Here is a 24,675-nt window from a genome sequence, read left to right as displayed (position 1 = left end):
CAGCACATCCATCCAAGATGTGCCAGATGTTGCTGCTGCCCAGGAATGGGGCTGCAGGTCTGTGAGCAGATGGCAAAGGCTGGGAGAAGCCCAAGAAAGGGTGGGAGGAAAGGAAGAGAGACACAGCTGCCAAAATGTCTTGCCTTGGCTCTGCTCACAGGAAAGGACTTGACTCAGTTTTTGAATGCATCAAAGAGAACTTTAAATGTTGACTTGCTTACATGTGATCTACAAGTACACATGAAGTGAAGTGTCTTCCCATATTGTAAGATTCGATGGAAAGAAATGGGAGCTAGAGCAGCTCAAGTAGAATATAAGTAGAGGCTTGTGAAACTGAGGGCAGAGAGAACCTACCACTGGAAAGGCTCACCAGGGGTCTTGCACACTTAGCACCATTTGCAATCTGCTATCAAAATGAGATCTTTCCAAAGGGAGCTCTCCTGCTCAACCATGGTGAGATGCAAAAACCACAGGGTGAAATTCTATGGCCTGTGTCACACAGGGATTAGACAAGCTGCTGCCTCTGGCTTTACAATGCACCAATCTACCACTCTTTCTCAAAGCAAAGAAAAATCTGGACTGAAAGGGTTTTATTAAGTCCAGTAGTCAAAGCCTGGATATGGTATCTCAATTCATTTGGTCAAGCTGTGCTGAGACGTACAGAGGAGGTAGGATACCATGAGAAAAAGGCTGGACTTGCCAGAAAAGCCTATGGCTACAAATCAGGCGAGAGGGTTTTGCATCTAGCTCTGCCACAAAGTCCCAAAGCTGTGCTACTTACACCTTGGGCGTCAGCAGCTGCCCAGAGGCGGTCGATGCAGCCTCGGCTTCGCTGTCCAAGAGCAGCTGGAGACCTGCCTCGTGGCTTAGGAGCACTGGCATCCTAGGGCAGCTCTCGCCTTCTGAAAAGAGCAAACCGAGGAGCTGCCAGCTCATCCAGGGGGTCACCCAAAACTAGCAGACATCTCAGAAATGCAGATTATCATTTTCTGTTTCATTCCCCGCCTATGGTGGATTTTCTTCCCTGGAAGGGGAGCTGTGAGGATAAACTCATTAACATCTGTGAAGTACAGATACTACTGCACTAAGTGCATTGCGAAAGCTCATGAGATGATTGTTAATTACAAGTTTAGTGCGGTGTTGTAATGGCATGCATTAAAAATGGTATGGGGTCCCCACTTTAAATAATGGGGATAAAACAGTTTAAACATTTGTCCCTGTTCTGTGGGCTGAAGAACAAAATTCAGAAATGCTTCATCCAATATGTCATCTCAGGTACCCATGTACCACACAGGGACAGAGTGAAACAGCCATCATGTAACATTTCCTAAATTGCACATATTTGGTCCTGTAATCTTACTAAATTCTCTCCATCATCAATGAGACTGGCACTTTCATAATCCAAGCTCTGCGTGCATTATGGCAGGACAGATCCTCTGCAGAGCAGAATCACTCCCAGGTTCATTCCAACTAAAGCAAATCTGTGATACAGGGGGAGCAGATGTCTTTAGTGAAAGCAACGGGTGGGAGACTCAGCTCAGCTCCCAGCTCAGTGTACCCCACAGAAGTGGATAACAGCATGGTAAAATGTTGGGGAGGAAACAGTGGGCAGCTAGGTAAAATAACATGGATGACAAATGCCTGGGATGACTGAGGAGCTGGCACATCAGTGCCAAAGTACTGGAGGAGTCTTAATCAGAAATATTGTAATTCCTCATGCAAAGGACCTGGCTCAGCCCCTGCAATACAGCATTTTACTGCAGTCTGCACAGTAAAAGGTGTCCAAAAAAAGGAGGACACTGATATGTATGTTAATCAAGTGAAGAACCATCTACAAAGAAAAGGCATGGATCTGTCTTCCAGTTGAAAAGCTATAAATAGCTTTGCATACTTGCTTATCAGATTGGTTCGGCTGCAGGGATAATCTCCTGGAGAAAGCAATGGAAGCCCTGTTATGTTGGATATTTATAACTAGATGAAAGCCTAGAAAATGCACAGTTGTGTCAGTCTTGCGCTCGTGCCGCAAGATAAAGTGTATGGGATCCAATTAGTCTCTTCAGTTTAATACAAGGTCAAGAATGGCTTAGTCTTCCCAGCCTCATGAAAAAAAAAAAATCTGATATTTTTGAGGGGCTGGTGCTGCTTGAGCACCTCCAGAAGCATAGACAAAGGCATGGTGAGACAGCAGCCCAAAAGGTCATGAAGGTCCCAACATCACTGGACACTCTTTGCAGGAAGCAAAACATGACCCTTCTCTGGACAAAGATGACAGAGTTCTTGTTTGCACCACAGGAAGGTCTGATGTGCCTCATCTTGGGCATGCAGACCATGCGAAACACAACTCTGATGAACTGATCTAATATGACCAGCAACTCGTCATCTTTGAATCACATGGCCTGGTGCCAGGGTCCCCTAATGGTCTGCTTAACAGATCATGACCCTGACCCCAGCCCTTCAAGTTGATTGAGCTGCCATTGCCAGATTATCTGCAGAGCACCAGGACCGACTAGAGTTAATGCCGTTGGATTCTCCAGAGCCCTGGCCTGCCACGGCCTCTGCACTGAACTGGGTTTATCCAGGTCAGGACAGCTGCTGGAGGCACCAGAGCCTGGTTCCCAATCATTGCCACATGAAGCGATCCAAGCTAGGACATCGCTGGGGAACAGCAAGCAGAATGGGGTTACAGTTCTCCCCTGGGAGCATTTGCACATCATATCACACATGGATTTGTTCGTGGATAGGTGTCTGGTGATTTCTGTCCTCCTGGGCTGTGAACATACACAGGGTCTCTTGTGCAAAGGAACGGAGCTGCCTAATTTATAGGAGAGCTTGGGTTTTGTGATGCTGTGGGCAGGGAGCCACGCCCAGGTGCTCTCTCTGTGACAGCCACTGCCCCAGGCAGTGTCTCCTAGCTTTCCTCGGGTCTGCTCATACCCATAACAGGCAGACAATGGACATCCCGTGGATTTCAGGCAGCCCTCTCTGCCCTCCATCTCCTGCTGCAGAACTTCCAGGTCCTCCTCTCTTTCTCCTCTTTCTAGTCTTAGCCCTGTTCCTTCCTCAGGGTCTCTGGGTTGCCTGACACCTTCAGGGGCTCAAACTTTCCTTTTCCAGCCCCATCAACACCACAGACATGGTATAGCCTTCAACACAGCCAAGTGGCATCTCCTTGCCCACAAGCCCATCAAGCCTCTCTTGCAGGCACCTGACTGGTATTCAAAGGCACTTGGGAAATCTACTACCGTCATCCTGCAACACGGACTTCTGGAACCTCTCCACACTGCTCTTCCCAGTTGACTGGCTGGTACTTTTGGGAAGAAAATTATCTGCATGACACTCCTAGATGGGAGGGTGCCTCATATTGCAAGAGCAACAAATGCTTTGGGAAACCCTGCCAGACCTGGCATCACCATGCCTTGCTTTGATGGTCGCAGTGTAGTGAACTCCAGAGTTACTCCAGGAACTAACCTGCGAAGAAGGCAGACGTTCCACTAGACCTTCAAGACCAAAAATTACCCTCGCCCCCTTGTGTTCCTTCATGAGGGACCCAGCGGGTTTGAAGCTCCTTAGACTAGCTGAACACACTCTTAGCCATTTTCACAGCACATCCAGACCTGTCTCAAAGTCAAGGTTGCTCCCAGAAGTAGAAGGAGACTTCAGGAGAACCCTTTGCACCTCCTCATTTTCCCTCCCAGCAGTTTCTTTGAACTTATCATCTCCACTGCAACCTCCCCTCAATACAAGAGCACAAAAGGCAGCAGGTATAAGAAAGTAGATGTTATGTGCACAGCCAGAGCCAAGTCCAAGGAAGCAACTTAAGATGACCAGAGAAGATGTCTTGGGGATTGGGTTGGTTGAGGGTAGGCAGGCAGCACAGAGGCAGCACAAGGAGCAGAACTGGGGTTGAAGCTGTGCCAGGGCAGGGGAAAGCCAGCTCTCCTGTGGTGAGATTGCAAACACCTCCGTGGGTTTCTCAGATAAAGGTGGACCTGAGCAGGAGGTGACCTGAAGGGCCCAATGAAGGCAGGACACGTCGCTCTCAGGTTTGCCACCACCACACTCTCTGATCCTCCACTCCACGTACCTCCTCACCCCAATCTGTGCCACTAAACCTGCTCTCCCCCTTTGCTCCCCGGGAAACTACCCTGTCTCGACACCCACCACCGCACAGAGAGCTGCATCACACCCGACCACCCATACACCCCTGCCCTGCCACAGGGACAGGCACCCACAGGACCACCTTACTGCAGCACACAAGCTCACCATCGTCTGGGTTACAACTCCCTCCACATGCCACCTGTGCTGCCATCTCAGACTATCCTGTTGGGATCCCTGTCTACATCATACCAAACCCATTTTCCCCCCCGCCAAGCCCTCTGTTTCCTCAGCTCTTCCCACTCCCTCGTCTCCCAGCCTCCCCCAGACCTCTTCACTCTCATCCACCTCTCCCCTCCCCACTGGGTCCTTGCTGCTCTCTTCTCCAGCCTCCCAGCCCCACCAAATTTGAGCATGGCAAGCCTGTCCCAACCAAGCTCCTCACCCCATCTCACCCACACCAAGGGAAGGTGCAGCACTGAGGATGAAGAGCTTCAGGCACAGGGTCCCCAAGGAGGGGGCAAGCACACGTGTCACGAGCACCTACCATTCTCAGGGTGCTCCATCTCCCCGATGCTGCCGTCGGGCGTGGTGCGTTCATAGTGATCCTCAGGCAGGGCTAGTGGCCCAATGCGGGGCCCCGACGATGATTTGCTGCTTGGGGTTTCTGACTCTTCCAGCCCGCTGTCATAGTAGCTGTGCTGGGAGGGATCCTGCAGGTCCTGAGCCTGGCTGGCTGCAGAGAATGTCACTCGGCGATGAGGTAACTGGGAGAGAAGAGAAAAGCTGTTGCATCACCCACTCAGCAGATGAAGGCAAAGGGGATGTCAACAAGCCTGACCCTTAAACACAGGCAGAGCGCAGCAGCAGGGACCATCATCAGCCCACCACAGCCGGCCCGACAGACATGGCCCCAGGCTCCACCCCAGCCAACAACGTGCCAACAGACACCACCCCATGCAGGGAGCACACTTTGCACGGTCCCTGCACTCCCCTGACCCAGCAGCTCTCACCACAGCATGTGCCCCAGTCTCCTCTTCCACCCAGAAGCGACCTCAAGCAGATGCCCTCTCCCATGACTGGCAGACTCCAGAAAGGTCGCCTGTTAGCACAGCATCCTGAATGATTGGTCCCCAACCCTTCCTTTGGGGTGTCCACTATACACTCAGATTCTGCATGAACCCTTGGTGCTCTCAGAGATCCACCTGGCCCAGCCCACCTCTCCTGAGAGCCTCACTAATGGGATCACTGCCCAGCACAGAGCTACGGTGACATCATCCCTCACGTTCCAGCCCCTGGCCTGACACCATCTTTCATCCTATGATGTTCTCCATCAAGGGTCACCATTGCTTCTTTCGTCTGCTTGTTAAACATTTCAAAGACCCTACTTCACAATTTTTCTCCCCAGCTTTGCCTCATGCTTGGGATGAACTCCCAGCAAACAGCCATTAAGCTACATCATTATCCTCCCCCAAATCCTTCCATAAAATCCTTCTTTGTTGAGATTATCGGGGAGTGGAAAGGGTAGCACAAGTTCATAGGGCAAGAGCAGGATGATGAGCACAGAGAATGAAACCCAAACACCAGAAGAAAGAAAAAGGCACAAAATCACCCATACATGTAGGTAGGAGCCCAAGAAAGGAGCTATTTGATGGGGATCTGAAGGCAATCAGAGAGGCACCAACACACCATTTAGGCTGAATATATTTTTGCTGATGTCTTTACTACAACTGAGTGGCAATCAGGCGTCCCACACAGCTAGCACCAATGAGGAAGGGGAAGGAATTGAGACTAACTGATGGAAGGAACACACAGGGAGCATTTAGATGAGCCAGCTGCTTTTAGGTTGGTTGGACCTGATTAAATTCACCCCAGGTGCTTAGAGACCTGATTTAAGTAACTTCAGAGCTGTTAGGGATTTTTTTTTTTTTTTTTTAAGAATTTGTAGAGAATCAGGGAGCTTCCAGAAGACTAGAAGTGAGCTAAAATAGCGTCTGTCTTTAAAGATGAGAAAAAAGAAGAGCTGGAGAATTATAAAACAGTTAGCTTAATTTCAGTTCCTGGAAAAATACTGAAACAGATAAAAGAACTCTTTGTAAGTACCTACAAGATAACAAGAAAATGAGTAACAGCCACTGTAGGTTTGTCACAAACAAACATGTCAAGCCATTGAACTTCTTCCTTTGAAAAGACATCAAGCCTTGTGGATGGAGGAGGAGCAGCAAATGTTATATTTTGACTTCAGGAAGTTTTTTGACACTATTTTAGACAATATTCTCATAAGTAATGCAGGAAAACACTGTAGGTACAGCATAGTACTTCTATGCTTAGGTAATATAGTGCAATTCACTGCAGGGCGGATGCAAAGCATTTAGAAAGTTGTATTCAGAAAGTAATTACTGAAGACAGGCCTTTCAGCTGGGATGATGTATCAAATGAAATTCTTCGGGTTGTGTCCTGAGCCTGTTGCTAGCCTGTATTTTCATTAACTGCTTAGATGACAGATGTGGAATATATCTGTCACATTTGCACACTTGGAAAAAATAATCACCACGCAAGCAGCAGGCTGGCTGAAGGATTGGGGGTTACAACAGATCATGGCTCGACTATCTGTCAACGGCGTCAATCTCTCAACAAAAAATGCATCTATATTGGGATGCGTAAGCAGGCACGTTGTCTTAGAGTCACACAGGGATCTGCCTGATCTGTTGGGCTCAAGTAGGACTTCAGCAACAGACCTGTGTCCAGTCCAGGCACCACTTTCAAGAACGTGTGCACCAGTTAAGCACCAGTTAAGCACCACTTAAGCAGAGAAGAACAGAAACAGGGAGCTGTTAGAAACCATTACAAACAATGAGAAGACTGAGGAAACTGGTTTGGGGAGGCAGCAGTCACCAAGCTCATAAAAGCCTTCTGAAAAGACAAAGCTGCTGCTTTTGGCCACGGACAAACAAGAAGGAATAGCCTTCACCTTCAGCAAGGAAGACTGAGGTTCACCACTTGGAAAAAACCACAATGGTAGGTGTAGCCAAGTGTGATAGATTGCCCAAGCAGACGGTGCAATCCTCGTCATGAAAGGACAGGCAAGCTCAGTAGGTCTATGTGTCCAGCTCTGGAGGAGCTGAGGTCAAGGCAGTCCTGCCTGCAGCAGAATTGTGAGCAGGCCCCCAGAGGTCATCTCCCAGCCCACTTGGTAGGCTGTGCAGCTGTGTCAAGCCTGCGAAAGCCTTCACTCCAGAGCTGTTACTGCCCACCGTGCCAGGCAATGCCATCCCACAGCCTCGTCCTGCACCCAACTGCTTGTCTGATGCTGCTTTCCTCCATCACTGTGTCTCATCCCCAGCTCGAAGCTTCTGCTTTTGCTCTGTGCTTGTAAAACCCCAGACAAACAACTAGGGCATCTTGGGGTGCCTGCAATAATACAAACAAACAGCCTCAGAAACCCAGCCTGTGACAGCTATTATCCCTCCCCTGAGGGGTCTCCTTCCAAATAACATCACTTTTACCTAAAAAACACCTCCTTTAAATGTCAGATCCTGCCTGGCAGCCCTTTGAAAGGGCTCTTCTTCTCACTGCAGGGCAAAGAAAATCTACACTCAACCCTACTCCCCCATGCACGGCAGCATGGCACCGACAGGGGTTGGTGCCCCTTTTGTGTTCCACACAGTCCCCACCATGCTGTGATCAATGCACTTCAAAAATCATAGTAGCTTGTGTCTGGCTGACGCTCTCCACTTCCAAGGAGAAGTCTTGTTCTGGAGTCATGGAAAGACATTGAATCCATTTGTCTGGCCCTGACTTACAGAAATTGGGTTTTGTTTGACCTTCCTCTGCTAGGTTAAAGAGCCTTTCAGCACACAGTGTTTTCCACACAAGAAATTGCTTGTACAGTGCAATCAAGGCACCCCTCAATCTTCTTTTTGAGAAGTTAAACAAACCAGGTTCCTTAGGTCTCAAACTGCAACCTAGAAAATCAGTCTTGTGGCCCTCATCTTTACTTGCCCCAGTTTTTCCCCGTTCCTCATGAGAGCCGATCCCCCCAGGACTGCTGGTGCCAGCTCACCAGGGCTTTCTGCAGAACCTCGCTTCTCCTCCTGCGTCTCAGGTTTTTCCACCTGAGGACTGTATTAGCCCTTTGGCAGGAGCGCCCTGAGTGCTCATGCTGAGTTATTCATGCAGTGTGACCTCTAAATCCATTTTAAAGCCAGTGCTTTCCAGGATATAAACCAGCCTTTTCTACTTCTCAATGTACAGCTTTGCATTTGACTGTGTTAAAATGTACTTTGTTTAAATGGGCCCAGTTTACCAAGCAATCTAGATTGCTCTGCATGACTGCTCTATCCTCATCATGATCTCCCACTCCACCAATCTCCTTGTCAGCTGCAAATTTTATCAGTGGTGATTTTATATTTACTTCCAGATCATTGATTACAACACTGAATGGCAGCGGGCACAGTACTGCTGCCGAAGAGCTCCTCCAGGAGAACCTCGTTCCACGAGGACTCCCGACCAATGACTGCTTTTCTTCTCTAAGCTGTTGATAAACCAGATCTTCCTCTATCTAACAATGCTTTACTTATAATGAGTAGTGTTAATTCAAAATAATAATACTCATAACATAACGCATTACCAACTCGGTGTCTTGATCAAACTCCAAGTCAATCAGCTGCACATTGTAATCTCACACCAAACACAAAACCAGTTCTGCTGCTTCAGACTCGAGCAGATCCTGCTCCTCACAGTGGCCAAGAGCAGATGCCTTAGGAAAGGTTTAAGAGCTGAACCTGTCATGTAATGACACTGCCCAGTATCCCTCCCCATCAAACTGCGTTGACTGACGTCAGTGCTATTTCCATCATCGAGTTTCCTGCCTCAGCTATTAATCCAGTTGTTCCCCGGGGCTAGCGAGGACAGTGCGTGCTGCACATAGCAGCCCCATCATTATTGCAGCTAGCTCATGGTGTCACTGCCCTCCCACTCCTCCTGGCCCACCCTGGGGTCCCCAGCTCCACTAGCACACCCGGATCAGAGACTTCCTCCTCCAGACTTTGAAGACTCTTCGTCGCAAATTATTTTGTTTGATTATTTCAAATATCACTATTTCAAGGAGACGGTATTTTTAACATCTTTGCTGGTTACCGATGCATTGGCAGGTACTGCATCTTACATTGTTACGTCTCAGTCCAAATTACTACAACTATTCATTGAATACTTCTGCATTTTTCTACATAATTAACAATTTTGCAATCTCCATTTGGAAATGACAATTACTGGATTCCACCTCTTCCTAGCACATTTTTTAAAGTACTCCTTATTGTGTTTAACTTGTCAAAATCGATTTTCCCCAAATGTTTTTTGCTTTCCTTGTCAATTTTCTACATTCTGTAACTACTCATTTCTACTAATTGCTATATACTCCCTCCCTTTTCCCATTTTTTCCCCCCAGTATTTATTGTTTTTCGGTTTCTAACTGCTGTCTCCACTTTGCCACTGTGATAGAAAGGGATTTGAGGCAAAGCCATCTATTTTGTTAGCTGAGGAATTGTGGCTCTTTGAAAAAACTCCTTTCAAGGGCTCCCCAGTGCTCGCTCTTATATTCCTGATGGGCAGAGCTGCCTGTGCCTGCCTGTACATCTGAGGAGCAAAACGAGCCCTCGTCCCCCAGTTTCCGCAGGAAGCACCAGCACCGATGGCTGCCTCTGGCATCAGCGGATGCTCTGATGATGATATTCATCCCCTGGTAAATCCTGCGGGTTTCTGTTGTGCTGCAGCTCAGGATTTTTTTCCTGATCAAGGAATCATTTGCAGCTCATAGGTTTAATGACCTCCATCCTCTGTGAAGTGCTCTCATGCCTTTTTGAGTCCACACTTGCTTTTGGCCTCCATGGCATCCTGCAGCAACGAACTCTCTGCCCATGTGCTGTGTGGAAAGCACTTCCCTTTGGTTTTACATCTGCTGCCTGGTAATTTTTCCTTGAACTTCTCCTACCTGCAGGGTTATGAGAAAACATGAGTAATTGCTCCTTGCTCTACCCCTTTCCAATTTCACAGATCTGTACTGCATCTTGCTCCGCTGTGTCCTCTGCGAGCTGCAGCAGGCGGGTCTGTGCATCCCATCCTCCTGCAGATGCCAGGCAGGTCGGGCCAGCTATGCTGACCTTCTCTAAGCTGGTTCCAGCTCTGCCACAGCCTATCTGCAACAAGGAAGCCAGGGTCACACCAATGATTCCAGTTTTTGGGCTTATCTGACAGTAGCTGGGACTTATTTTTATAAGAAATTTTCTTGGGTTCCCCCTGACAGCCTTTCCCAGCCTGCCTGGTCCTGCCTGCACACCCCAAAACCCCCCAACACCAGTCCCTGCCAAGGGGCTCCTCTGTCCTGATGCCCTCTACCATGAGGGTCCCCACCCATGGATGCTGGAGGGGGACTAAGGGAACCCCGTCCCTCCTCAGCCCCACTCTGCTCCCTCCTGCCTCTTCCCTTCATTACAAACATCCCCAGCTCTCATTGGAACCTGCACCAAGCTGATTCTCCTTGCTAAACCCAGGGAAAACAAACTCAGCCAAAATGAGAGCAGTGCTACGAGGGAACAGGGCTGTGGGGTGTCGCACTGGCTCCCCCTAAATGCACAGCATCACCTCCTGCGCAGACAGCATGGACCAAGCAGCAGGAGATGCAGTCCTATCTGACAGACCAGGAATTGTGCTGATCCACAAAGGTAATCTTAAAATTTGCCCTGGGCACCCTTTTCCTGCCAACAGGAATGGTGTGGTGCAACAGCTCCTGCAGAGGTGAGCTGCTGTGCTCCCCCTGCAAGTGCCGGTTAATGCTGGAATGTTGGAAATATCAAAATTTTTAACTACCTTGCTGCTGATCCGAAAGCAGGACCTGTGGCTAATGGGCTCCTCCGGCAGCCTCCGGTTGCTCCTGCTCCTCCCCACATGCCAGGAACCTCAACGGCCTTTCAGCCAGCTGCCAAAGGAGCTTGCTTCCCCAACAGCCACCACAATGCAGCAACTCACAGGGCTGCAAGTGAAAGGCAATGTCAGACCCAATGCCCAGAATATAAAAATAAGTGACAAGGGAGCCATTGTAGCACATGAGTTAGTCAACTTCAGATTAATTCATGAACCCCTCTCGTTTACAAACCAACCTGGAGCTATGCAACATCCCTGGTTACTAAAAAAACCCAATAAGCCGAGGAACCATGCCCCAAACTACACAGATCCAGCTTTTCGTGTATGGAGGCTTTGCTACATGTGGGAATTATTTTATTTGCTAGTGTCACGTCTGGAGAGGAGCACAGTTCCAGCGCAATGCAACACAGGCTTCAGAGCAGGAGACTGAGGGCAATATTATGCCCATGGAAACCAGGGCAAACCTCGAGGAAAGCTGGACCTGAAATATCAAGAACCATCCCGGGCAACACTAGAGCTCTAGGAAACAGGACACAAGCTCAGCTCGTGGCCATGAACAGTCAACCATTTTACAGCTTGTCTGAGCAACAGCGTGTGCTTCTGCTAGTGTTTCAGAGTGAGGATGGAGTCAGAGCAGATAGCCCTTCCCATCCTTTCCTGTGCTATCCCAGCAGCACACTGTCCAGCTGCTGCATTGAATTTTGGAGAAGAAATCCCCCAAGAGCATCCCCCACTACTGCTACACTCCCGCTCACACCCAGGGCTGCCATACCTGCATGTGATGTGAAGAGCTCACAATGCTACATGGCAGCAGGCAGAGCAGCATGATGAGGGAGAGTGTCTGCATATAAGCAGCAAAGGCAGGTGCTGCCCTGGCTTTGTGTCAACCTCCTGCCACCTCTGGTAACCTTCTGCTCCTCAAGGACTGCGCTTCTCCCTCCCGTGCCCCTCTGGTCCCCTTAATGGTCTGGGGATCCTGTCTGCCCCACAAGTTCCTCCCTGCCCTGTCACAGCATCTCCAGGTCCAGAGTTTCAGAGCCACAAGGCCTAACTATCACTTTGTAAAGTGAACCAAACCACACCAGAGCTGCGGTTCCCAGCAGCACTGGATTGCTCCCTTTTAGCACAATGTAAAGGAATTGAGGAAAGAGCTGGTGCAGAGCAAGAGAACAGGTGCCTTAGTGTCTGTCTGCTTTGGACAAGAAAGGATGGAGCAACCAGGCAGGACAACTGCCTGACTGGAGCTCCAGCCAGCACAAACAAGGGAGGGAGACAGATGGACACAGCTCTAAGCAAAGCTGTGGTCTATGCACACCTGTAAGACACCCCCTGCATTCAAAAAAAAAGTTCGGGCCTTCCCAAAATTTTGTCATTGAAGATGATGTCTCCCAGTCAGCACTGACAATTCTGGACAGGACTACTAACAGACTTAAAGGTCCAATTTTCTGATCTACCAGTCTGACAGCTTCCTGGGGTCACCCCTGTCACAGCTACTGTGGTTGCACAAGACACATCAGCAACAGGGCTGACAGTTCTGGTCCATCTGGCTCATGAGGTCTTGTTTGACGGCTGTGCTCTGCCCACAAATCCCTGTGTCCATCCCCATGCCAGTGTCTGGAATGAGGGTTGTTCCCAACAACCCTTTAGGTCTTTCACTGTTGACAAATGAAGCTACAGAAGGAATCCATAATTGGAGGAAAGACATACAGGAATCCATGTGAATCACACCTCCCAACACCAGGTATTAGCTGAAAAGCAACTGCTCACTCTTCTAAGTGGCTCTTCACATGGCTTCTGTGGCTGATAACTAGCAAGTGCTGACCTTGCAGTCAGAAAAGAGGTGCTATAAGTTCCGCTGAAATAATGATAGCAGAACAGCCATCCTAAAATGGACATCAGATCCCGAGGCACTATTTAATGAATAAATCTGGGTAAAATGTGGGCTGACTCCACACAGGTGCCCTGAAGCCTCCTGAAATTTGCATGATGCTCAAAGAAGCCGCCAAAGCTCGGTGCCAACCTGCCTGGTCAGATCGAATTTATCTAACTCATAGCGAGATCTAATGCAATTAGAAACCCATTTAGACAGCCTCAGGACAGAGATTGCCTAACCTTGCAGCCTATCAGAGCTCTGCGCCAATCAAGGGTGTGCAATTTGGCTTTTCTTTGGTTGAAATGAACACTGGAAAGGAAAATATGGAAATAAATCATCTGAAGGGTGAATCATAAAATCTAAAGGGGTCATAATCTTCATGGAATAATGTCTAAATTGGACTGACCGTGGTGTCCTGAAATGTCTATCACCTTCAAGCTGATAATAGAGCCATTTTGTAGATAGCTGGTATGGAGCGGAAATTGTTCAGGACACAGAAGGAGGTCTCATAATCACATTAAAACCATCTGAAGATCCCAGGGAGAAAAAGGTTCCAGGACGGGGACTAACACTTGAATAAAGCCCTCAAGGAATCCAACAGCTGTAGAGTGGGAAAATAATGCTGGGAAAATAATGAGCTAATCTGACTCCCAGTTGCACCCAGTGGAGCTGACAGACAGTATTGAAAGCTCTGGGGGGAGCAGGGGGTCCCAAGTCATAGACTCAGGACTCTAAAAAAAGAGACATAAGCAGGAATGCTTCAACAGAACACTTTGCATGGAGAAAATGTCAATTTGTTGAAATCAGATCCTTTTTCAAGTGAGATTCTTATCTCAGCGTTAGGGCAGGGGGGATATCCTTGCTGACACGTAGAAACGAAAAAATGATGCTCTTGCAAACGTAACTTTCACTTCAGAATTCAAGCCAAGTATTAATTATGAAGCTGAATTCAAAAAGGTCAGTCAGAAATGCAACTCTAGAAATTATTACTCTCTCTATATATATTTATACACCTATGTCCGTTGATGGACTTGAGCCAAAAGAGAAAAAAAAAAAAATCAATTCTGGCTGATATTTTTTTTTTAAAAGTTGAAAATTTTCCCCTGATTGCATCCCTGTTTTCTAACCACCTCTGTTTCCATAGGCAAAGGGCAGAAGCCTTTCCTGCTTGGTCAAGGGACTGTGTCTATTCTGTAAGTCTGTGCACCAACACACTCTAGACACCGGCAGCCCTCACTTCAATGGTCTGCGAGCAACCTGCACCTAACGAGGTATAATGATACTGGGTAAGACAAGCCTTCATTTGGAGAGATCAAACAGGAAAGACAAGTGATCTTGTAAGGGTTGTTAAGGCCACTTATTGTACCTGCACTGGTCTGGCATTACCACTCTTACTGGCACAGGACCCGTGGTGTGGACAAGCTGAGGACAGATTGTGGCTCAAGCAAAATTTCCTGGACATTAGAGAAGGTTTCTGAGCTCTCTTCTCTGGGCAAGACATCCTGATAGCCCCTAATAAATTGTGAGCTACTCAAAATCCTTAGAAAAGCCAGCCCAAACTCCTCCAGGCACTCTCAGGGCCTTGAATCACAACACCCTGAAAGGTCTCATCCAGCCTGAATAATAACGAAGGGCTCTTCAAACATCTGAAATACTGATTTTGCTTTCTTCTGAGCTTGAGTGCTTTTGATGAAGAAGCAGAAAGATTAACAGATTAGCGTAAGAGGAACATCAGACATTACATTAGCAAGACATTTAGAGCACGATCTCAGTCCCGAGTTCAGACAAGAAGTTCCCCCCACAGCAGGGACAGGATCTGTCAGAGTCGCCCTGGCAGCAGCTTTGCAGCTGCTCAAGAGCGTCGGGGAGTTCTGGAGCATGTGAAAACCAGGCCACATGAGAGCTAAATAGCTCCAGGCTTTCAGGTCGCTTGGGCTTTTAGAGATGGCTCAGAGGAGCAGAATCAGGGCACTCTGCCCCCACAACTTTGCTAGGGAGAAGGATCAGTTCCAAGTGAGAGGTGGCAAATTGCTACCCTCCCAAAACGACGGCCAGCTGCCCAGCCCTGCCGTGTTTAGATAGTAGATTAGGAGGTGGGTATTTTGCAAATGAAGAGGTACTCAGAAGGATGTTTACCTTCTGGGGCAGGAGCATCATTAGGGATCTTTGGACAGGACCCACAAGGCATGACTGAATGCCAAAATGGATGGAAATGATGAGATAATGTTCTCCTGCCCTCCTAGCAGGTCATTGCCACAAACCTGCTCTTCCACCCACTCTTTCCTTTGACCATCTGAAGGACTGAGGCAGTAAACAACTTACACCATGTGAAGACATTGATGCAAAACAACTAGGAGATATTTTTAAGGGATCTCAGGGAGTTGTTTTCTTTCTGTTCCTTTGTCTGACCTCCTCTTCCTCTTGTTCTCTCAACCACAGGGTTGAATTGGGAACCCCACGAGGAAAACAAGCCTATCCTATTGGTGGGATATGGAAAGCAGGTCCTCAAGCATGCAGACTGAGACCTCCAGAAAAGTCCAGAAAGTCAGAGAGAAGACAAGGTCAACAGGAGACCCACTGGGGAGAGGCTGAGTGCATCTGAGTCACAGGTGACCCTGGCTCCTAGTGACACTGAGACCGAGCTTCATCCAGGTTGGATTAATGGATGCTGCAGCCAGTGTCAGAGGTCACAAGAAGAGGGAGACCAAGGTGCCAGAGGTGGCCTGTGCTGCTGCACCCAGGCTCCTCCTCACCCATGTTCAATCCTCTGCCTCAGCCAAGCAGACTATGCTTCCTCGGGCATGGAAGGAGCAGGGGACTGTGGTAAGAGTCCCTTTTGGAGTGATAACCATCGACCGTTTTGGTTTCTCCCAAGGCCAGAGCCTGGGTTGTGTAGCTGCAGTGTGGCTGGGCTGGCTTGCAGGGCAGTAGGTAGGAGCACAGCTCTCCCATGGAGATGGGCCATACCTGGGGTTTCACTGACAGGTGCTCTCACATGAGAGGTATGTGTGGGGGTGGAGCAGGAGAAAGGTGCTTTGGGCTTGGCACAGGGCTCAGCTCCAGGGGCAGCGTTCAAAAGAATATGCCTGCAAGAGAGAGGTTTGGCAGGGTACTGCAGGGACTGATTGTCCAAGACCCCACAAACCACGCAGGGGAGCTCCTGGTCTTTGCGACCCTCCCCAGCACAGCCCCACATGAGTCAGCCCATGCACAGCTGCACGGCTCTGGCACACAATTCACACTGGAGGTCCTGGGTAGACACCAGCTCCGGGGACACAAGCACACGGCATCCGCCTTTCCGCTGCTGCCCTCCCAGGGCTGCCCTCCCCACCTTGAGCTGACACAGTTCCCAGGGACAGAGCCGCTCTCTGTTCCTTTGCTCCACACATCCTTTAGCCCTCACTCTCCCCCACAACACCCCACCCTGGCCTACATCACACACCCTCTCATTACCCCAGCCTCCTCTCCATCCCGTCCCAGAACGTCCCAGCTTTGTCCTCACCCAGCAGCACCCCACCCTCCACTCCCTTCAGCTGCATCCCACCCTCCGCCCTTCACCCCACCCACAGCCTCCTGGCTGCTCTTGGGGTGGAGGGACCACAAAGTGCCTGGGGTACACACCCCACCACAGAATCGGGTTCTACCCCAGGATTTGGGTGCCTGATGAAGCAGGCTGCAGGGCTGGGCCCCGCTCCAGGCTGGTCTGTGAGCGCAGGGAACAGCACTGCAGCTGAGAGCCCGGCCGAGCGGGCAGAGCAGTGCTGGGAATATCAATCAGCATGGCTTGGACCCGGCGGCTGCCCACACAGCCAGAGCTTTCATCGCACAGGGGATCCAGAGCTCGGCTGTCTGAGCCAGCCAGGGAATCAGCCCTGCGCTGCGGAGGGCTCAGCATCCCTCTGTACTGGGGCCAGCAGACAGCCGGTCCGGAGAGGCTGATGGGGAGGGGGAAGTGACAGAAAAGGGGGAGGTCACTGCCTGAGCAGAGCAGGAGAGACCAGGAGAGAAGGATGGAGACAAGCAGATACAATTGTGAAAGAGGGGAGAGCGAGGGGAAAAAAAAGGAGAAGTCTCTCAGATCCAAGCTAGAGAAGCCCGTGTTCACAGATCAACATTGGCTCCATGGGCATCAGGCCTGGGGGTCTGAGAAGCGAGAGGAAGAGGAGGGCAGGGAGGAATGAGCAGCATCTGTCTCAGCAGGATGGGAAGAGAGGAACTGGCCAGACCTACAAGCCACCCAGGCAGCGCCCCCCATGTGAGGAGCCCCAGGCAGGTAGCACAGGCTGGGCAAGCCTTCAAGGAGGCAAAGGATGAGTTCCCAAGTGCTGGGGTGCCAAGGACTGTCAGGCAGGAGAGACCCGATGCTCTTCTCAATGGGATAGGGACAGCAAGTGTTGCTGCTCTTTGCAGACATGCTGCTCACAGAGGAGTTATCACCTGCCAAGGCTGCACGCTATGTACACCCCACTGTCCCCTCCCATCACATACAGGTTGTGTGCATCCACTGCCACTACTCCACAGTACAGCTTGCACATAACCCTGTGCCGCCTCTCCATGTGGTACCAGTTGTGTAAGTCCTTTGTTGCCTCCTCCCGCTGCAACACAGTCTGCACAATCCTGCTGCCACCTCCTCCGAGGACAGGGGTTGTACCCCTCTCTGCGCCACCTCCTCCAAGGACAGGGGCTGTACCCCTCCCCTTGCCACCTTCTCCCGCATTGCCTAGCCCTGTCGCACAGCCTGTACATGTGTCACAGAGACAATGCACACCTCTGCGCCACCCCTGCATGGGGTACAGGCTGTGAGCACCCCACTGTCACCTCCCACGCACGGCACGCAGGCTGAGTACACCCCGCTGTCACCTCCCTCTGCAGCACAGCCCACGCACACTCACAACATCTCTGGCTGTACAGGCCAGGCTGTACCAACAGGATTGTTCATCTCCCGTGGCTGAAGCTCTTCATCTTGAGGTCCCAAATGCCCCGCAGTGCTCTCAAGGCACAGGCACCCCTCCCTGCCATAAACCAAAGTCCCCCCAGCACATACCTGCCCGGAGCCACTGCACATTCCTGCCTTGCTCGTGGGGCTCTAGCAACCTCACCAGCTTCCCAGAAGCCAACATGTTTTACAACCCACTCACCTGCTCTTGTACTCCCCCAGCTCCTACAAGCCCCACATTGATGCTCACAAGCCACTGTGCATTCATAGGTGTTTTGCAGAGCCCAGCCACTCTTCCCAGCACAGCTGGGGTTCAGGCCCCTCACTGCTGCCCCCAGGACCTCACCAACACGCTCTCTCATTTGGTCTCTGCATGCCAGAGCCAAATCTGAACCAAGTGCAATTGATCCCAGAAGCAGGGGCTGATTTGCAGTGCCTGGGAGTTGCTCCGAGCTCAGTGTCTTTCCGAAACTGGGGAAAAAACAGGGCAGGTCCGCCATGAACCCTCAGCTCCATCTGCAACTCGTTGCTGGATCCATTTATCAGCTCATTCCATGTGAACGGCCTTGAGAAAAATCCACTGACCCAGGACAGTAGGAGACTTTCCCAGACATCTGCCAACACCTAAGCCTGCAATTTATGGAGACTCTAAGCTAAATTCTAAAAGACGACAACTTCATTTCTGCCCTTTACAGCTACAATATTCCTCTTATTCCCACCCCGCAGAGAGTAATTAATACTGTGCCATGCTCCTGAGCCTGCAGGCAGGTGCAGGCACCTTTGCTGAGCTCGCAGCGGCATGCTGGAGTTAACACCACTCCAGACAGCTTCTCGGATGGTGGGGGGGTTGCTGTAAGGACTCAGGGCCGTCTGGAGTTTGTGCAGCCAGGAAAGGATGTAGCATAGAACCCCCATCCCAGTATAAAAAAGCCCCAAAGGATAGAGCCTGGGAGACGGGCAGAAGAAAGAGATGCTGCCCACGCCAGCATCTGAGAGGTTGTGTTGTCACCCCAGGTTCATCAAAGAGCTACTGAGGACAAGGAAGGAAGGGAAACTCCTCTCTGAACTTTCCCAAAGGGAAGCAGATAGCAACACTGAGCCAAGCCCCTAGACTGCCCTGCCCAGCCCTGCAGGCACTAGTTATTGAGGTGGTTGCTGGTGTCTCCTTTCCTCCTTTGCAGCCACCGCATCTCCCCGCAGGTCCCAGCCCTGCCTGCCTAGGAGGCCCAGACACTTCCTGGATGGTTCAAGATAAAACCTTATGCTGTTAGCAAAACAAACGAGGAGGCTGTGAGAGCCAAGGTTGGCACAGGGCTGAAACCACCGAAGCCAGAACCACTGGTTTCCCTGGATGATCTAATCTCTCCCAGCGCCAGAGCTCCTCTTCTCCAGCAGCCTGGTGTGGCTGGCTGGAGCCCCCAGGGAAGAGGCGAAGCTGGCGTGACGGGCGCAGGGATGTCTGCCCCAATTTGAAAAAGAGGAGGTCCCCAAGATGTGATGCTTGGCTGGAGGGAGGAGGGTGTAGGATGGTTGGAGTGCTGCACTGCACCTGCCTACCAGATCGATCTTCTCTCCAACCTGCTGGAGACAAGACCTTGAGCAAGCCCCATGGCAGCAGCATCACCCCAGACCTGCCCGCCGGCAGGGGCAGAGCCATCTTTATGGGGAGCGTGGCTGCCTGGCTCCAGCGCCCTCCCACAGCCCCGCCACTACCAGTAAACCAGCCTGGGAGGACCTCTCCTTCGCTGCAAGGATGCCCATTGCATCCCGGGGTGGGGGGAGCACCTTGCTTTGGGTGCTTCCTTCCCCCCCGGCGCTGCTGACGCACCAAGGTTCTATCTGCAACCACGTGTGTCCTGATTCCAGCACTGTGGCAGTTGAGAGGCAGGTGTCTTCCAGCCCTCGCCGGCAGGATTTGGGTCATGCTAGCCAGACACCGCGTGGCAGGGATCTGCTCCTCTATGTGCTGGCTCTGGGACATGGGTGGGTCTCAAAAGGACATGGAGATGAAGTAGGAGAAGCTCTGCAGGGTGACGTTGGGGTGGAAGAAAGCTGGGATGACTGGTCCATGGCTCAGACTGCCTCGGAGTCCACACGTACATATGCGTGTGTATGTACATGCATGTGTTGCGAACTGTGTCCTTGGGGAGGCCATCTCCTTAGAGGGCCTAGCAGTGACTGGAGATGGGAGATGTCAGTCTGGGGAGGGGGAGTTAGTACCATGAGGCCTCTGGACTGGCCATGCTGGGGCACAGTTGGAGGGCTTGTGGAGATGGCTGGCCCACGTGAGCATTGCTACTGGGTGCTGCGGGGCCTGGGTGCTCCAGTGGCTGAGGACATGGAAAATATGCCTGGGAAATTGCTGGGAGCAAGGCCATCTTCAGGGGCGGCAGGGAAAATAAAGCACAACCGGTCAAAAATAGAAAACTTTATTGAAGTCAAATCCAACAGGGCAGCTGAGCTCAGCCCCATGGCAGGAGCCCAGCCTGCCACTCACTGGGGTACAAAGAAGGGAGCAGGGATCTCCATAGGGCACAGAGGGTACAGCATGGTGGAGGAGTGGGTGGTCCTCACCCACAGGGCCCCAGGAAGAAGGCAAAGCCACAGGCACTCATCCCCCTACTCCCTCCCTAGCTAGTTAAGGATAGACGCGACAGGCGCCAAAGCAGAAATGTGATGCAAGCTAACTGGCCAGACAGCCCAAGGAAAAAAGGTCCTGCAAGCTCTGGGCTCATCCCATGACCTCCTGGGACAGCTCTAAGCTCCAGTGCATACCAGCAAGCAGCCTTTCCCCATCCGCAGCCAAGACCTACCTCCGCCCTGCCCCGCACGCAGCAGAAACCACTGGCTAGACCAAGAGCAGTGACCCAACCGCAGCACACAGCAGAGACCCCGGTGTCCCGCACCTCCAGCTCCGAGCATGAGACCCAGCTCCAAACCCAGCACACGGCCAGACCCGAGCCCCCGGGATCCGCTCTGCCCCTCTGCACGGCTGCAGCACGGCTCCTGCAGAGCCGTAGCTCCGGGCCTGATGCTCACGCTAAGGGAAGCCTGGTTTTCTCCGCGCCAGCTATGGCAGAGGGCCCAAGCCTGGGGGAAACCAGAGCCTGAGCCTGGGAAAAAGGCAGAGCTTTGTTCCTCCACCCAGCCCCACCTGCCCGGGCAGCCACAGCTGGTGCAAAACTCCCTTTTGGGCGGCTTTGCGTATGGATGGTGAAAGGTTCAGCCACACCAGCAGAGCCGGGCTGGCAACAGCAAGGCTAGCGCCTTCCTTGCTGCTCCCCAGAGAGGGGCAGGGCTGGAAACCGGCTGCCCAGAGCTGTGTCAGGAGCAGGACCGGTCTGTCTTCCCCACGAGTCAGCCCAAGCAGAGGGATGGATGGGAGGATGGGCATTGCCCTCCTCGGTGCTCTTAGAGCCGGTCCCTATAGAGGGCCCGGGGTGGGTGGGATTCCCTCCTCGGAGCTCCACATGCAGAGGCACACGCATGCAGCACCCTTCACGTCACCGTCACCCAGGCAGTGCTGCCAGGACCCAGCCCCGGGTGGTCTGACAAGGGTTCTGACAGTTTTTGGCCTCCCCCTCCCGCCATCCCCATCCCCTCCCTGCCCTACAACCAGGCTCCGTGGTTCGGCTCCGGGGTAGTTCTCCGCCATCCCCCAAGACTGTGCATGCAGGGCTGGGGGCCAGTCCATGCTCACTCCCACACCTCTGTCCAGATGGCTCCCCGGTTCAGGGGAGGGGCCGCTGCCGGCCTCAGGATGAGCTCTCCTACCTGCTTGTTGGTGTATTTCTGGGGATTGGTGCGGTAGCTGTAGTCCGAGTACTGCTCGGAGCCCGTCGAGTTGTTGTCCCCGGTGCCAACAAAGGTGTTGGTGGCCGGCAGGTCCTGCACCACTTGGTGCTTCTTGGAGGCAGAGGGTGACTGAGGCTGCAGCTGGATAGAAGGCAGTGGCGAGTTGGAGCGGTAGTGGCGACCCAGGTCCGGGCTGCCTGGAGGGTAGTTGAGGGGCAGGTGGATTCGGGGGCTGTCACTGACAGAGTCATTCATGAGGTTGAACTTGAGCGATTTCTGCAGCCCTGTCTCCTCCTCATCCTCTGTGGGCTTGGGAGGCTTCGGGGACTTGCTCTTCTTCACCTTGCTCTTGCTCTTGCTACCCTTGCTGGCCTGCTTGGGTGCGTACAGGTCCTTGGTCTCCTTCTTGCCTGCCTGGTAGCCACTCTTGGCCTCCCGCTGCCGGCAGTAGCGCACCAAGACAACCAGCACAATGACCAGGGTGACAGCCACGATGCCGGCGATGACCCCGAAGAGGATGTTGCTTCGTTGCTTGCTGCGCTCATATTCGGGGTCTCCAGCGATGTCTATGTCGAGTGGTGTGTCCAGGCTGTGCCCCACCAGTGTGTCCAGCAGTGTGCGGTTGGCCAGTGTCTCATTGACATAGAAGTGGACCAGCGCCGTGCCGTGCCGCGAGGGCTTGCCCTTATCGTTGACGCGCACTACCAAGCGGTGCAGGCCATGGTGCTTGCGCAGGATCTCCTTCTCCAGGGTGATGTCTCCACTGTGCGGGGAGATCTGGAAGAGCTCAAAGGGGTTGCCTCCTGTGATGCTGTAGGTCAACTCCGCGTTAACGCCAGAGTCAATGTCCTCTGCCTTGACTTTGCTCACCTGCTGGCCAGGGCTGGTGTGGGGCAGGATGTGTTTGTAGGTGGCATTGGAGGGCGATGTGATGAAGGGTGCGTTATCATTCTCATCCAAGACATTGATGGTCACCCCCACGTAGGCAGACCTGGGAGGATCCCCGCCGTCCACTGCCTTGAGTCGGAAGGTGTACGTGCTCTGCTGCTCCCGGTCAAAAGAGATGCTGGAGAGGATGGTGCCAGTGCCATTCTGGATGACAAAATCCCCATTGTCTTGCTCCACCGACAGCTGGATGCGGGCATTTTCTCCTTTGTCAGCATCAATCACTGTCACCATGCCCACAGGGCTGAGGGGCGGCATGTTCTCCATCACTGAGAAGTTGTAGCCGCTCAGCATGAACTTGGGGTCGTTGTCATTCCTGTCCATGACATTGATGGCCACAGATGCTGTGCCCTTAAGGCTGGGGCTGCCCTTGTCTGCTGCCACCACCAAGAACTCATAGCGCTCCCGCTGCTCTCGGTCCAGCACCGCCTTCACCCGGATCTCCCCGGAGTCAGGGTCAATGGTGAAGGAGCCCTTGGAAGAGGGGTCTGTCACTAGGGAGTAAACCAGTTTGGCATTGGAGCCGCTGTCAGCATCACTGGCGCTCACCTCCATCACCAGGTCGTCTGGCTCATTGTTCTCAGGGAAGGCCACCTCGGTGAAGCTCTGACTAAAGACAGGCGCGTTGTCATTCACATCCATCACCTGCACCTTCAAAGAGTTGGTACTGGAAAGGGGTGGGTTCCCTGAATCCACCGCCACAATCTCAATAGTGTAATCCTTCACCGATTCATAGTCCAGCGGCGTGGTGGTCTGCAGGAAATATTTCTTCTTGCTGTCACTCCCTGTTTCACTAGCCTGCCGCAGCTGGAACGGGACGTCACCAGCCACCACACAGGTCACCACGGCATTTTCACCCTCATCTCGGTCAGACACCTGCACCAAAGCCACTGCTGTCTCTACTGGTACGTCCTCCGAGATGTTTGCCATGCCATCCTGGTGGGTGACGAGCCCAATACCTCGGATCTCTATGGAGGGTGCATTGTCATTCATGTCCTTGATGGTGACCACCACCTGGGTGCGGGCGCTTTTGGGGTTGGCCCCCTTGTCTTTGGCCATGACAGAGAACTTAAGGATGTTGACGTCCTCGCGGTCAATGGGGCCCTGCACAGTGATGAGCCCTGTAGCACGGTCCAGGCGCAGCAGCCGACGCACCATGTCTGAGGCTTGGTGGAAGGAGTAGTCGATCTCGGCATTGGCGCCCTGGTCCGAGTCGTTGGCTTTCACCTGCAGGGTGGAGGTATAAACGATGAGCAGGAGGGCAAGGCGGCATAAGCCTCTCTGCAAACTGCCACTCTGCCCACCACAGCCTCCTCTGGGGGGAAAAGCCAGGATTACCTCTTCTGGGGCCAACGACTATGGGGCAAAGAGCCTGGGACCGGCAGAGCAGCTGGAAGAGGCCCTCCGGCATGGAGGCTTTTCCTTGTTCTTCCAGCAAAACCGGCTGGGCTGGTTGGCCGTGCTCCCTTCCCGGCCAGCTCTGGCATGTAGGGAATCCTCTGGGAATCCATGCCGCTGCAACCCAGGCAGCTGCGGGGAGAGACGTCTCTGGCCATGCCCACTCTGCAAAACCCTCCCCAAGAGGGGCTCAAGCAACTGCCAGGCTGAGGTGAGGATGAGGAGGAAGGTGAGGATGTGCGGAGCTGCAGCAGCTCCATTCCAGCATTCAGGGATGCAGCCAAGTGGGGACCGGGGCTGCCCAAGCTTTGCATGGCACCAGCCATCCCTGCCTGCCTGCCAGGAGCTCTGCATTCGCATAAACCTGCCTCTACACCTATTATTTGCTTTCTAAAGAAGATGAGGTTTGTCTAACATTTGCCTCCCTAATCGGCTCTCCGAGCAGCCTCTTCTCTGCACCATTTGCTGCTCTGCTGTTATCTTGCTCAGCAGATTTGGATGGAGAACGAAAGTTGTTAAATGTAAATTCCACCTTTTACCTCCACTCACAAAAAAGGTGGAAGTCATTTTCCCCCTGAAAGATAAAAGCTGAGCAATGGCAGCAGCGGCGTCTCAGCCCATTCTCCTCCTGGCCGCGCGGCTCCCTTATCTGCTTCCAACTTCCATTCTCTTAACAGTGAAAAATGAATTCTTAAAAAAATTCACATCAGAATTA

At 52.1% G+C, this 24,675-nt stretch overlaps 1 protein-coding gene across 2 annotated transcripts in view; it reads right to left on the bottom strand.

Annotated features, from left to right (window-relative positions):
• Nucleotides 1-24,675, bottom strand: part of PCDH1 (protocadherin 1) — a 52,781-nt gene that overhangs the window by 20,591 nt on the left and 7,515 nt on the right. For both annotated transcript variants that reach the window (XM_065644417.1, XM_065644418.1), the window contains exons 3-4: nucleotides 21,597-23,789; nucleotides 4,643-4,862 (exon numbers count right to left, since the gene is read on the bottom strand). In XM_065644417.1, coding sequence (XP_065500489.1) covers nucleotides 4,643-4,862; nucleotides 21,597-23,789 — 2,413 coding nt within the window. The remainder of the gene's footprint in view (nucleotides 1-4,642; nucleotides 4,863-21,596; nucleotides 23,790-24,675) is intronic.

The sequence above is a fragment of the Caloenas nicobarica genome, chromosome 13 (genome assembly GCF_036013445.1).
Source record: "Caloenas nicobarica isolate bCalNic1 chromosome 13, bCalNic1.hap1, whole genome shotgun sequence".
NCBI lineage: Eukaryota > Metazoa > Chordata > Aves > Columbiformes > Columbidae > Caloenas > Caloenas nicobarica.
Note: the sequence above shows the minus strand (reverse complement) of the source record. Positions and strands in the feature narration are given on the sequence as shown.